The sequence below is a fragment of the Pan paniscus genome, chromosome 7 (assembly GCF_029289425.2).
Source record: "Pan paniscus chromosome 7, NHGRI_mPanPan1-v2.0_pri, whole genome shotgun sequence".
In the NCBI taxonomy this organism is placed as follows: Eukaryota; Metazoa; Chordata; class Mammalia; order Primates; family Hominidae; genus Pan; species Pan paniscus.
Window position 1 is genome coordinate 154,169,953 of NC_073256.2, and position 14,449 is coordinate 154,184,401.

The window sequence follows — 14,449 nt, forward strand, 5'->3', positions numbered from 1 at the left end:
CCGGCTCTGGCAGCCTGCTTTTATTCTCTTATCTGGCCCCACCCACATCCTGCTGATTGGTCCATTTTACAGAGAGAAGAGCGGTCTGTTTTGACAGGGCGCTGATTGGTGCGTTTACAATCCCTGAGCTAGACAAAAAGGTTCTCCACCTCCCCACTAGATTAGCTAGATACAGAGTGTGGACACAAAGGTTCCCCAAGTCCGGATTAGAGTAGCTAGATACAGAGTGTCTATTGGTGCATTCACAAACCCTGAGCTAGACACAGGGTGCTGATGGGTGTGTTTACAAACCTTGAGCTAGATACAGAGTGCCGACTGGTGTATTTACAATCCCTTAGCTAGACATAAACGTTCTCCAAGTCCCCACCAGAGTCAAGAGCCCAGCTGGCTTCACCCAGTGGATCCCGCACCGGTCAGCAGGTGGAGCTGCCTGCCAGTCCTGCGCAGTGCGCCCGCACTCAGCCCTTGAGTGGTCGATGGGACTGGGCGCCCTGGAGCAGGGGGCGGGGCTTGTCGGGGAGACTCGGGCCGTAGAGGAACCCAAGGAGAGGCGGAGGCTCAGGCATGGCGGACTGCAGGTCCCGAGCCCTGCCCCGCAGGGAGGCAGCTAAGGCCAGGCGAGAAATCGAGCGCAGCGCCAGTGGGCCAGCACTGCTGGGGGACCCAGTACACCCTCCGCAGCCGCTGGCCCGGGTGCTAAGTCCCTCATTGCCCGGGGCCGGCCGGCCGGCCGTTCCGAGTGCGGGGCCCGCCAAGCCCACGCCCACCCGAACTCCAGCTGACCCGCAAGCGCCGCGCGCAGCCCCGGTTCCCGCTTACGCCTCTCCCTCCACACCTCCCTGCAAGCTGAGGGAGCCAGCTCCGGCCTTGGCCAGCCCAGAAGGGGCTCCCACAGTGCAGCGGCGGGCTGAAGGGCTCCTCAAGCGCGGCCAGAGTGGGCGCAAAGGCCGAGGAGGCGCCGAGAGCGAGCGAAGGCTGTGAGGGCTGCCAGCAACGCTGTCACTTCTCAATAATATTTCACCTGTGAATACTACAGTATGTATCACAATCAACTAGATTTTTTTTCTGTTTTTAGTCACTTTCTAATTTCAAGGTATTGCTAAAAGTCCTGGTGATAAAGGTTGAAAATGAAGGAAGCTTACATCAGCCCACAGTTGGTGTACTCAGAATCACTTCTGACCCATTGTCTTCAGGCCAAGTCCTCGCTTTCGTTAAGTGAAGTGAGATTTTCCCTAGGAGGTTGATCTCAGTGCCTCATATAAAACCTGTGTTGGACTGACCCTTTTTTTCTATATTTTCCAGTCTTCACTGAATCTTTGAAGAAATCTACCTCATATTTTTATGTGTCATATGGGTTTAATGGAATGAAATAGCAATTAGAGCTACTGTGATCAGTACTGGGGATGTGGTAGACTCACGAGTTCTTAAAGTGGCAGGGGCGAATCCAATCTTGTTATCCATTGATATCTACTAAATATTTACGTTTAATAAAGGTCTCACTTGAACCTGTGGAGTGAAGCTGAGGGGCTGTTCTAGGGAATCATTTGAAAGAATCAGTGAAGACTCCTGCCTGCCCAGTGGTTCTGACCCATGGCAAGCAGTGACAATCTGATGTGGCATAAATACCAGATGGTGACAAATAACACTGACATTTTGTCAGAAGCAAAGACATGACTCAGAACCAAAAACTTTGCCTAGATGAGTGTCAGTGTTTGGTGACAAATAGCTCAAGTCTGACAGCATGCTTCACTGCATAGACTCATCCATCACGGAGATTTTTTTTTAAATCTCAGAACACAAAACACCCAACTCCCAATATTGGGTGACATGAGAAGGAAGGTAAGAAAAAGGCAAGTGAGAAGCAGCGACAAAGACAGAGAGGCTGAATTGCAAAACAGTGATTCTCATTTTATTTTAAGAATCTCATGTTTCACCACTCTCATACTTCATAATTCAGAAGTGTGTTCTGCTGGTCCTCTCCTGAAAATAAAAGTGCTGGGAGAGGGGTGTTCGAAGTTGTCAAATGAGTCCAAACCTGATAATCAAAGAGTTAGCACTTGATCTGTGCATTTTTTTGCACATATATATGTGTTATATATATATATAACACATATATATAAAACACATATATATAACATATATATGTGTTATATATATATATAAAACATATACATGGAATGTATATGCTTATTTGCTTGTTTAAAACAATTTGCTAAATAATAGCACAATGTATTAACAGCCAAGTTTGGTAGATGATAGCAGTGAGATGAACATTGAACTTTGAATTAGAAAATCTGAGTATTGTGTCTCAGTTCTACAAACTATTAGCTGTGCGAGTTAGCTTTCCAGAGCTGTGTTCTCACTTGTTCATCTATACCTGAAATACTTATTGAGCACCCTTAATGTGACAATCACCATTCTTGACCCTGTGATACAGTGATAAACATGAAAGGAAGAGGTCTCTCACTCCATTGAGATTCCAGTGACATGATATAAAAAAGTACAAATCAAAAAATAAAAAGGGCAAGGTAATTTTAGTGTTACCTACTATGTAGAAATAAAATAATGTCATTTGAAAATGATTAGGCCATGATTGAGAATTGAAATAATGTACTCTAGGATTGGATGGAAAAGAAGAACTCTCTGAAATGGTAATAGTTTTGCCTTAAATTTAATCATGAGAAGTGTCAGTCATGAGATGACCATAATTAATAGGATTCCAAAGAGAAAGAACAATAAAAAGAGAAGTAGAATGAGAGGACATGGAGTATTCGAGGAATAAAGTGAAAGTCAGTGTGAACATATCGTCCCTGCCGCAATGTCAAATTCCCAAAATTAGATTTTTGGGAACGTTGAATTAACAGATGTGAAAGTGTTTGTTTCCATGTGCAACATACGGTCCTTCAAATAACTTTTTTAGTACACACATGAAGAAGTATAATTAGCATGTTAATTTATTGAGTCACTAATCAATTACATCCTAAAGGTCAGACCCTAAAGGAAAACACCACACCACCACACTGAAAACATTTTCTAGGGCATTCCTTTATTCAATCACCAGGAGGTCCTGGTGTTGGGTCTTGTCCTGATACAAGTGTGTGCAGGAGTGAGTTGCCATAAGGTATGCGAAATGAGAAGGAGCCACATATCATTTTTCAAATTTGAAATTTGCCTTGTTTTTTTACAGTGTCACTCAGCATTTGATTTATTGTTGTTTTTGTGGGTTGTGATCCTACAGATTTCTGAGACATATTATATAATCTGAGTATTATATATCCTCAGAAATGCTGAGACTCAGTGTTGAGGTTTTTATTGAAGGCATATTTACTCTAAGCTTGTACCTGTCTCTGGTTTCTCTGCCCCAATTTAAAACATCCTTAACAAGGCTGCCTCAGTGTTCTTCCAACCCCCAGTCTTAAATCATATCTTTTTCTTTCTCACATAACAATCTTTCAAAGACTTCTCAATTGTACAGACATAATTTACTCAACACTTAGTTCCCCAAACTATTGTAAGTACATAGTAAATACCAAACACTGGTTGAGTCTAGTGATTCATCATTAAAGATGATAGATACTGTCTCCACCATCATGGAGATTTTATTCCAGTAGTAAAGATAATATTTAAATAGCAATAATAATGACAATAAGTTAATATTGTGTTAAAAGTAATGTTCCACTAAATATTAATAATCTAAAGTAAAAGCCTCTAAAACAAACTATAATATTGATATGGTTTGGCTTTGTGTCCCCACCCAAATCTCATCTTGAATTGTAATCCCCATGTGTTGAGGGCAGGGCTTGGTGGGAGGTGATTGAATCATAGGGGCGGATCTCCCCATGTTTTTCTCTTGTTAGTGAGTTTTCATGACATCTGGTTGCTTAAAAGTATGTAGCATCACCCACTGCTCTCTCTTCCTCCTTTTCCAGCCATTTAAGACATCTCCCTGCTTCTCCTTTGCCTTCCATCATGACTGAAAGTTGTCTGAGGTCTCCCAGCCATGTGTCCTGTACAGCCTGTGGAACTGTGAGTCAGTTATACTCCTTTTCTTCATAAATTACCTAGTCTCAGGTAGTTCTTTACAACAGTGTGAAAACAGACTAATACAAATATCATAGAAAAAAATTCATAGAAGTAGAGTTAATTCAATAAAACCCACCACAGTTACTTTAAAGCACTGTGTGATAGTGTTTAAGCCACCCAGTTCTTGATATTTTGTCATGGCAGCTCTAAAAGAATAATACAGAAGGTGACATCTATATTAAGTATTGGCAGAATTTAGCTTAGCAGAGAAAAGAGAGTTTGGGTAAGACTATTTGGGGTAGCAGTATGTGCAAGAGAACAGTAAGGTGAGAGGACTTGGCTGTTTAGTGTAAACCACCAGTCTAGACAGGGTGTGGCCTAGGACATAGATGAGCTGGAACAGGGGTATCAAGACATGAGATCCAAGTGTGGCTGGGAAAGCATGAACGATGGAACCTCACATGCCTGGCTAACACATGTTGATTTCATCATAAGTTCCCCTTTGCCCAGTGGAATTCACATTTGTGAAGCCAGGCAAAGATCAACATTTTCCCAAATTCCTATAAAAACATGAGAGGTGCCCTGGAAATTCTGGTGGAAGTAAATGTTATATTTGATACACATATTGTATTTTCCCTTTTTCTCTTGTCTTCCTGTGTTTCAGATGTAGAAAGGAAAAAGGGAGAGAAATGGAGACATTTATTGAATCCAGGCACCATGCTGTGGATTGCTAAATACAGCTTCGTAATTTGCATCTAGTTATCTGGTCTTCCAAGCTAGCTTTTTCAAGTATTTTTACCTTTACACATAAAGTTCTATTGGAGATGTACTTCACCCTTTTCTGCACTAAAGAGTTTAATTTTTCAAGACTCAGTTCAAACTTCATTTTGTTCTGTGAACATTTCTCTGGTTTTCAGAAAGTTATTCACATGCCACTCTCACTCTGCACCACTACATGAATAATGTATTTCTATGGTTATATTATCACATTGTATAAAAACCCTTCAACAAAGAAGGACAAATGTTGCCTGTTCTCACTCCTATGTGGGAGCTAAAAATTTAAAATATTAAACTCATGGAGGTAGAGAATAGATTGATGGTTACCAAAGACTGGGAAGGGTAGTGGGAAGACAGAGATAAAGTGAGTATGGTTAATGGGTGCAAAAATCCAGTTAGATATAATGAATAATATCTAGTATTTGGTAGCACATTAGGCTGGCTATAGTTAACTATCATTTGTTACATAGTTTAAAATAGCTGGAAAAGTAGAATTGGAATGTACCTAACAAAGAAATGATAAATGCTTAAAGTGACAGATACCCCAATTATCCCCATTTAATCATTGCACATTGAATGCTTGTATCAAAACATCACATATAACTTATATGTAATCATTATGTACCCATAATGATTTAAAAATTAGAAAACAACAACAACAACAACAACAAAAGCCTGTTCTGGTAAAGGGCCTGGTGCATGTTAGGCGACCCCGACACACATAACCCAAGTACTCTGATGTGTGTGTGCACACAGCGGCACACAGATGGCACTAAGATTGAGTGAGATCTTGTGGAGGCACATGTCTTCTCTGAACCTGTTTTCTCATCTCTAAAAGGAGAGAGGCTGAAATTGTCAGACACTCTATTCTTAAAATCCGGGATTTGATAAGTGAGACATCATGTGACATGCTCTTCAAGAGATATGCAGGTAGCTCCTAACGACATTTGATATATTCAAAGAGATGAATTTCTCTATGCCAGAATGAGAACAGAATAAAATAATTTGAGAAGACCAAAGTATACACCAGACCCAGATCTGCAGAAGGTGACTGCTACAAAGAGAGAGATTGTCAATTTGAGGAATCAGTCTCTGAAAATACTTTACATGAAGACTGTAAGACACAATATACTAATTAGAATGCCCTCTTCTTGGGTTATTCTTTTGTGTTCTTTCATTTTCCAGTGTAAGAATCTACTTAGGAAAATCTGCTAAGAACTTAGCTATAACTTTGAGTGGTACATAACTTTATTACCTCAAATGGTAGCTAATTAAGAGATAGAGTGTTTCAGAGAATTCGTGGTAATTACTGCTTCTGTTGCTCATCTCTTTCTGACATCTGATGTTTTATGAAAATCTGAGGGTTCCACAGAACCTGTGATAGTATTTATTTTGCCAGGTGAGCATTTCAAGTTTAAAGAGACACCTTTAAGTGGGGACACCCCGCAGGCACACTGGCCATAGTGATCGTGCTGAAGCCAGTCAGTCTGCCCTTGTGGCTGCATTGTCATGGGCCTTTCAGAAGAGAAAAAAAAAAAAAAACACTTTTGGAGTCACTCTACCATGTTATAAATCTCCTTTTTTCATCCTTTACTAATTCTGTTAGTCTTGGGAGAGTTTTACACACCTCTGGTCTTTTTTTTTTTTGAGAGGGAGATGCGCTTTTGTTTCCCAGGCTGGAGTGCAATGGCACCATCTCAGCTCACTGCAACCTCTGCCTCCTGGGTTCAAGTGATACTCCTGCCTCAGACTCCTGAGTAGCTAGGATTACAGGCAGGTGCCACCATGCCTGGCTAATTTTGTATTTTTATTAGAGATGAGGTTTCTCCATGTTGGCGAGGCTGGTCTGGAACTCCCGACCTCAGGTGATCCGCCCACCTTGGCCTGCCAAAGTGCTGGGATGACAGGAGTGAGCCACTGCGCCTGGCCATACCTCTGGTCTTTACTGTTCATATGTATAAAATGAAGATTCTAATACTCAACAGAGATTTATTGTAAGAGTAAAATGAGAGGATGATTGTTGGCAGTGGAAGATATTTGAGTTACCCTGTGTCAGGGTAAATCTGTACCAGTCTGCAGCAACTTCAGTTCTTGCCTTCTCAAAAGAAAGAATTCAACCGAGGGGCAGAAAGCAGGAGAGTCCAAGGCAAGACTCAGAGCAGGAATGTGTTTGTTAAAAAGCTTTAGAACAGTAAGAAAATGGAAGAAGAAAAAAAGAAGGAAAGTACAACTTGGAAGAGGGCCAAGTGGGAGACTTGAGAAACCAAGTGCCCGGCTTGACCTCTTGGCTTGGGGTTTTATAGGTTGGCATAACTTTCGGGACCTTATTGGGAAGCTGCTGATCAGTTTCAGGTGGTGTTTTCTAGCTATTAGGAGACCACCTTTCCCTGACACGGCTGGGGCCAATTATTACTTTAGAGAAATGGTTAACAATCACCTGACCATCACCTGATGGTTGCCCAACATTCCTGGTGTGTGTGGCGGGGGTTGGAGGGGGGTGATGACAGCGGGGGAAGGATGGTGGAGGGGCTCTCTTGTCCTGCTCAATACCTGACTGGCTACCCAATGGAATACTTTTATCAGATCATCTGGCATAGCATTGCTGCTCACAGACATCCTTCTGTTGAAAACCAGTGTTCCCCCAGGAACATATGGCTGATTAAATTCCCCAGCAACAAAAACAATATTATCAGTGAATGCTTTACCTAATAATGTGTATATTAACAGGGACTAGAATAAAAAAAAAGCAGCTGTCTTTTTGTTTGTTTGAATGGAATGTAAAATAAGGTATTTCATGAACACCAAATTATTTTTGAAGAATTGAATACATGAAAACAACAAGAACTCAGGAAGATGGATGACTTACCATTTATGTAAGGTTACATTAAGGACAGAGACCCAGGAATCCTGACCATTCTTCCAGAACCTTCAGTCTTACTGCCTTGGCACTATAACCTCAGATTAAGGGGCTAAGATGGGAGAGAAGCGAGATATTTGGACAGAGGACACCTTAGCAGGCCTCCAGGAGGAAGAGAAGGAATTGCTACTTCAGTCACTATTTTTGTCTAAACTAACACTCTTACCATTAAGCTTTGTCATGGCATAGGAGTCCTAATTACTGAAGGTGCTTGAAGTCCTCTGTTTATGGAAGATAAAACTTGTCCTAACTCACCTGCCCCAAACCTAGCAGCTGACCTGATAACACAGGGGCTTACTCATTGTTTTATGTGCCATGCCTTGGCATACAAGAATAATATTTGCACTGAATAATATTTATCTCTTTTTGCGATGTCCTCTATATGAAACCTGTGTTGTATCTTTGGGCACATGCAGTGTCCAACACTTTGAAATCAATTATATTTACCAAATGAACTTATTGGTAAATAATGAATGGATGAATGAATACATCAGGAGGATTAAATGTTCTCTAAAACTATTTTAACTCTAATATTTTAATATTCTCCATTATTTTCTTTGGGTAAAATAGAATTTTTAAAATATATTTTATTATGTTTAAGTATATATATATTTATACTTAAAAATATTGGGGATCAATATTCTTTGGGAGACATTATACAGAAAAGAATTTGGTTGAATTTTCTGCTAATCTGAAAAGTTGAATGTTATTGTCATATTTGCCTGTGAGAAAAGGAAAGATAAGAAAAGATAATTCACAAAGGGGCACAGTTTGAGAAGGACTAGGTGACTTCAACACTTGAGCTTTTCTTGCTCTTCCATACAGCCAGATAATAGTAAAATATCCTATATTATTTTGCAGTTTATGAGACTATTTTGCAAGGAAATTTCTGATATTCCAATGAACATAGAGTATAAACAGCTCCATCTTCTGCTTGATGAGATTTGCACACATGATCAGTAATTTAGAAATAAGATACATCTATTTAATGTTCAATTTAGAAGAAACTTGTTTCTCACATCCTGGCTCACTTTACATCTTCTGGGAGAATGGTTATCCTTCTTAACAGCTGAGGGCAATTTGACTCTCAACTGAAGAAGTCCTGAAGAGAAGCTCACGGGCTCTAAGAAGGTAAACAAAATCAGCAAAGGCAAAAAGAATTCATAGGTATACATAAATATAAATATTTCAGTTTAGCATTTTCTTCTGTGTTAATTTCCTTTCTCTCTTGCCTCTCACACATTATCAGGCATCCTAGGTGGCTGCAACTGCCCTGTCCTTTTCTTCTCCTCAGAACTCCCACCTTCCTTGGTTGTTTCTTCTTTCTCTGAATGACCCCTAATAACCCATTTAGTCTTAGCTTTGACTTTACGTCTTCCATGAAGTCTTCTTCTACATGTGTTCTTGAATTTCTCTGTACATCTTTATCTTTACATATGCCACATCTTGTTGCAATTATTGGTGGATCTGTACCCACCACTGAATTGATAATTTTTGAGAAACGTGAAGCAATTCTTGCCTTTATTCTCAATCACAATCACAGCTCAGCACATAGTATGCATTACAGAAATGCTTTGTGGAATAGAGGAAAATAGGAAGGAGAAAAGGAACAAATGGGAAAGTAAATCACATTGTAAGACTCTAAAGCCTGTGATAATAAGGAATGCATGTCCTAACAGTTGGTTTCATTCCCTTGATGCTTAAACAGGAAGCACTTCTTAACTTGAGCCAGGATTCATCTCCATAAAAAGTAGATAGTTTGGTCTTAGTTATATCTTTTATAGCCATTTAATGTAGATATTTAAAACACAGTGATTGGTGACTTTTGGAATTTTTCCTTCCTGAAGCCAGCTCCTATACCTCCAAATGCTTTGACAAACTGTCATATGACAAAAGTACACAATCCCTGGATTCTGATTTCTCTGCAACACCCTGACATATAAGGAATTGTAGGAAAGAGAGTCAGTATGAAGCATATGCAGTGACAAACTTCATAGTTGGTAACTGTGTCTGTAATTGCCAGTCATGATACTGGAAAGATATTTTATCTTATTCAGCCATAAATCAGAAAACTTTATTCTCATTCATAAAATCAGAAAAAACACAATGCACTCAACTATTTTGTATACAAATTAAATGAGATAACATTTTATTTACTTTGTGCAGTCCTTGGCACAAAGGACACTTGCAGATGTCTTTTAAAGTAAAAAGTTGTTTAAGTGCATGTGTGTGTGTGTGTGTGTGTGTATGTTTGTGTCCTGGAGGAGTTGCTTTGTGAATTAATGTGATGAAGAGGTTTGAGATATTTTAATAGTACATGAAAACATGAACATGGCATCCAAAATAAGGTTAGTTGTAGTAAAATGAACTCTTAACTGGGAACCAAAAAACGGTAACTTTACGGTTCAGCCCCGCTACCATCTAAGTAAAAGATTTGGGGAAAATTATGACTTCATGACAGCCACATTTTTTACATTTTTTACATGGAAAGACAAAGTCAAAATACTTTCATTATTTCTCCTGAATTTAAGTATTAATTTATATTTAACAAAGTCAAAAGTTATTCTGTGACAGAAGCAAACTAGTAAAACTCCAATGAAATCTCAAGACTACTGATAAATCAAGGCTAAGGGAATGAAAAAGATGGAATAAAATCTGTGTGGCTAATACCATCAGCGTTTGAAATTTTGCTTTCTCCTCCCTCCAACAACAACTCATGAAAAATGCTGATGTTGACTTCAGAAAAAAGTTCCCAGTGATGGAAAGACTTCAAAAATCACCCCCAGACAACTGGCCTTTAAATCTCTAATGACTTTTTAAAGTACGGAGTGACATCCTTCATGTTTAATTCAAGTCATATCCAATAGTTCCATCAGCTTGAAGAACATGAGGCATAAACATTGAAATTTAATTTAAATAGTAATTGGACACAAATTTGTTTCTAGAAATTGGAACATAATATTAAAATACATCTCCGGTTTCCTCTCTAGTGATAGTAAAATGCTCTTATGATAAACACATGGAGAAAAACTGTGTGTTTTGGATGAAGGTTTATTTCATTCCATTCAAGAAACACCCACTGAACTTCTACCAAGTGCTCTATACTGTACTCAGCACATAAAGACAATATTCACAAGGAAACAAAGTCTTCCCTTTGGAAGAAAAAGCATGTTTAGCTCCTCAATGTCTTATCTGAATTTAAATGTTATAGTATAAGTTCCCAATCTGTTAAATAATGATAAGTTGGTCTTAAGAAGTGAACAATCTTATGCTTTAGGCTCTCAAAAAATTCATTGAAAGAAAAATATAAAATATCAAAGTGCTTAATGGATCTTTAACTGATTATATTTGTGTAAAACAATACATTCTACACCAAGTTGCATTTTGAGAGGAGTACTTAGTGTCTTGAACAACCATATTGGTACTGATACTGCTAAATTGATATAATAATTTAGCAATATAAATGACAGTATAAATGATACATGACAGCCTTTTTATGTTTATATTTTTAAAGTATTTTTACATATACTTTAAACAATTTTTTATTTGCTCATCTAGACAAAACTGGGAAGTAGGCAGAGCAAGATCTTTGCTTCTGTAGAAACTGAGCTTCAGCGAGTCAATTGGTGAAGCTCACCAGTTAGTTGCTGAAGATCACCAGTGCTAGTATGTAGCAATAGCAGGTTTCAACCACAGTGCTTTCCTCTTTGGTCTCCCTGGATGAAGGATTGTTCTGCTTCAGATCTGAGTCACTTTATGGGAAATATTTAAGATGTGGCAAATCAAACGAGAAAGACACTTAAACGGACTTTCCTATTTCTCCTCACATTATAGTATGACGGAAGCAGTCCCACCACCTATTAGCTAAAGTTGAAATAGAAGCATCCCAACTAAATGATTAAAAGCACATCTACTAGATTCAGACTGCCTGGATTCAATGCTAAATCTACCATTCACTAGTTATGTGCCCTTAGGTAGATTGCTTAACCATCGCATGCCTCAAATCCCCACCTGTGCAATGCCAGTAGTGATAAGAGTACCTACCTACAGGCTGGTAGCAAAGACTAAATAATTTCACCCATGCGGAGGACTTAGAGGATTGGCACATAGTGAGTACAACCTTAAGTGTTAAGTAGTGGTACTCAGAAACCCTGTGATGCAATACTTTATGATGTCAATGTAAAGGAAACTGAAAAGAGTGTTGAAAGACAGTGGTCATGGAACTGAACAGATGAGCCTCTGATTCCTGTTCTGCCACTGATAAACCCTATGGTCTTTGTCATTTACTCCCCTTCCTGGGCCTCCCTAGGGAGTATTGAGGCTAGAAGAAATGATACCTGGGAAGGTGAGACAGATAGACTAAGAGCATGTTCTAGAGTCAGACAGATTCATGTAGACACCACAGCTCAGCAACGTATTAACCATTTGATGTTGAACGTTGTAAACCAAAAAAGTACCTGAGACAAGTCTCAATCAATTTAGAAAGTTGATTTTGCCAAGGTTAGGGATGTGCTCACAGCACAGCCTTAGGAGGTCTGGATGACATGTGCCCAGCGTGGTGGGGGCACAGCTTGCTTTTATACGTTTTAAGGAGACTTAATACATCAATCAATACGTGTAAGATTTACATTGGTTCCATCTGGAAGGGCGGGGCAACTTGAAGGAGAAGAGACTTACAGGTCATAGGTAGATATAAACATGTTCTGACTGGCAGTTGGTTGAAAGAGTTATTATCAGTAAAAATATCAGTTATGGAGACCTAGGTTTTATCATGCAGATGAAACCTCCAAGCAGCAGGCTTTAGAGAGGTTAGCCCGTAAATGTTTCTTATCAGCTTAAGGTTTGTACTAACGTTAATGGTGGAGAGGTATAATGAGGCACGTCCAATCCTCATTTCCTGTCATGGCCTGAACCAGTCTTTCAAGTTACATTTTAGAGTGAGTGGCCGAGGAGAAAGTCCATTCAGGTGGTTGCAGGAAGGTGAGAGGAGGTTCAAATTTTATTTTTGGTTTACAATACCTATCTCACCTTACAGAATGAAAAGGGAAGTGCCTGCTCATAGTTGGGTGGTGGTGACTTAATAGGATCATCCAATTGAAGCAATTAGCACAACTCATCATATTTTTATTTAATAAATGAGTCATTATTATTATTGATATAGACTTATGACTCTTTTAATAAAATTATATGATGCCAGGGGCTATAAACCTTCTGTAAAAGGTCAAGTAAACTCAATACTCAAAAGTTGAGAAAAGAAACTAGTAACTTGTATAAATGTCCACAATGTGCTATGGCAAAATTTTTATTGATTTGTCTTGCCATTAAGCAGCATTCACTTGAGTCTCCGTGTTGCCCATGGCACTTTCCTTGGGTAAGTGCCTCCGGGTCAATGAAGTGAGGAAGGTGAAAAGGAATAGATAATAGAAAAAAATATGTAACAAAATCTTCATGGTTTCATTTAGAGAATATTAACCAGCTCTTCCCAAGAGCTTATAAGGTGCCTTATATGGAAAGTTATGCAAATTATATGTCAGAGTGACAATATATGAGTAATTTCTAGAGGCATGGTTGAGTTTCAGGCATGATTCATTCTTCCCAGTACTCACCGTCTAGACTGTAAACATGTGTTAAGGATAAAGCCATTTTAACAAATTTTGGAACTCATTTTAACAAACAGAATTCAGAGCCTCTTTAAAAGATACACCTAAAAAATGAGTTTTAATATGAGCCGGGGTTCTTTCACCTGGTTACCCGTGGTCACTATCGGATTTAACCTCATTCTTCAACTACTTACATCACTTTAATCATTATACTTCGTTGTTCCTATATCTTACCCTTTCTACAAACTTTCCTTTTTTATTTATTTATTTATTTATTTATTTATTTATTTATTTATTTACTTACTTACTTATTTATTTTGAGATACAGTCTTGCTCAGTTGCCTAGGCTGGAGTGCAGTGGCACAATCTTGGCTCATTGCAATCTCCGCCTCCCAGGTTCAAGCTATTCTCCTGCCTCAGCCTCCCAAGTATCTGGGATTAAAGGTGCCCGCCACCATGCCTAGCTAATTTTTGTATTTTTAGTAAAGACAGGATTTCAGCATGTTGGCCAGGCTGGTCTCAAACTCCTGACCTCAAGTGATCCATCCACCAATCTCCCAAAGTGCTGAGTTTACAGGCGTGAACGATGGCGCCAGGCCAGTCTTTCCAATTTTTGATTGTTGGCTGTTCTCTGGGTCTAGAATGTCTTCCACTTATCTGAAAATACCTCTAATTGCCTTTCTCAACATTTTCCTGCTGTAGGAAAAGATACAAATAAATAGCATCTACTGAACCCAGTTTTCAGTATGTGAAAGACAAGTGTTCTCAATAGACAAATATGCCGTTATACCTAATAAATTCCAGAAAGAGAGTCTAATTGTGTTGCTGATATGTTGATTTGCTCTAAAGGCCAACCACTGTCTTCAGCAGACATTCATCCCCATGGGTGAGAGTAGGAAGCAGGCTTCAACACCTGTTTTGAAATGTTTCCAGGTCAAAATCATCTTGGACAGTGTTTTAGGTTGTAAAATTGTGGAAACTGAAAAGGACATGAAATCTCTGCTTTAGAGGAAATGCAAAGTTTATTCCTATAGAAATGCACACCTGTGTTCCAACAGTAGTTCTTTCGGATATAAGCGTTGGTGAGGCTGAATATACTAACTTTACTATACTGTTTAGTTTTCAAAGTATT

General features: G+C 39.1%; 1 protein-coding gene across 1 annotated transcript; it reads left to right on the top strand.

Annotated features, from left to right (window-relative positions):
• Positions 1–505: 505 nt before the first annotated feature.
• Positions 506–7,114, top strand: LOC117981517 (uncharacterized). The gene is made up of 2 exons (XM_055116979.2): positions 506–1,035; positions 3,930–7,114. Exon 1 carries the CDS (start codon positions 565–567, stop codon positions 979–981), a length of 417 nt encoding a protein of 138 aa, XP_054972954.1. The 5' UTR covers positions 506–564; the 3' UTR covers positions 982–1,035; positions 3,930–7,114.
• Positions 7,115–14,449: the final 7,335 nt, after the last annotated feature.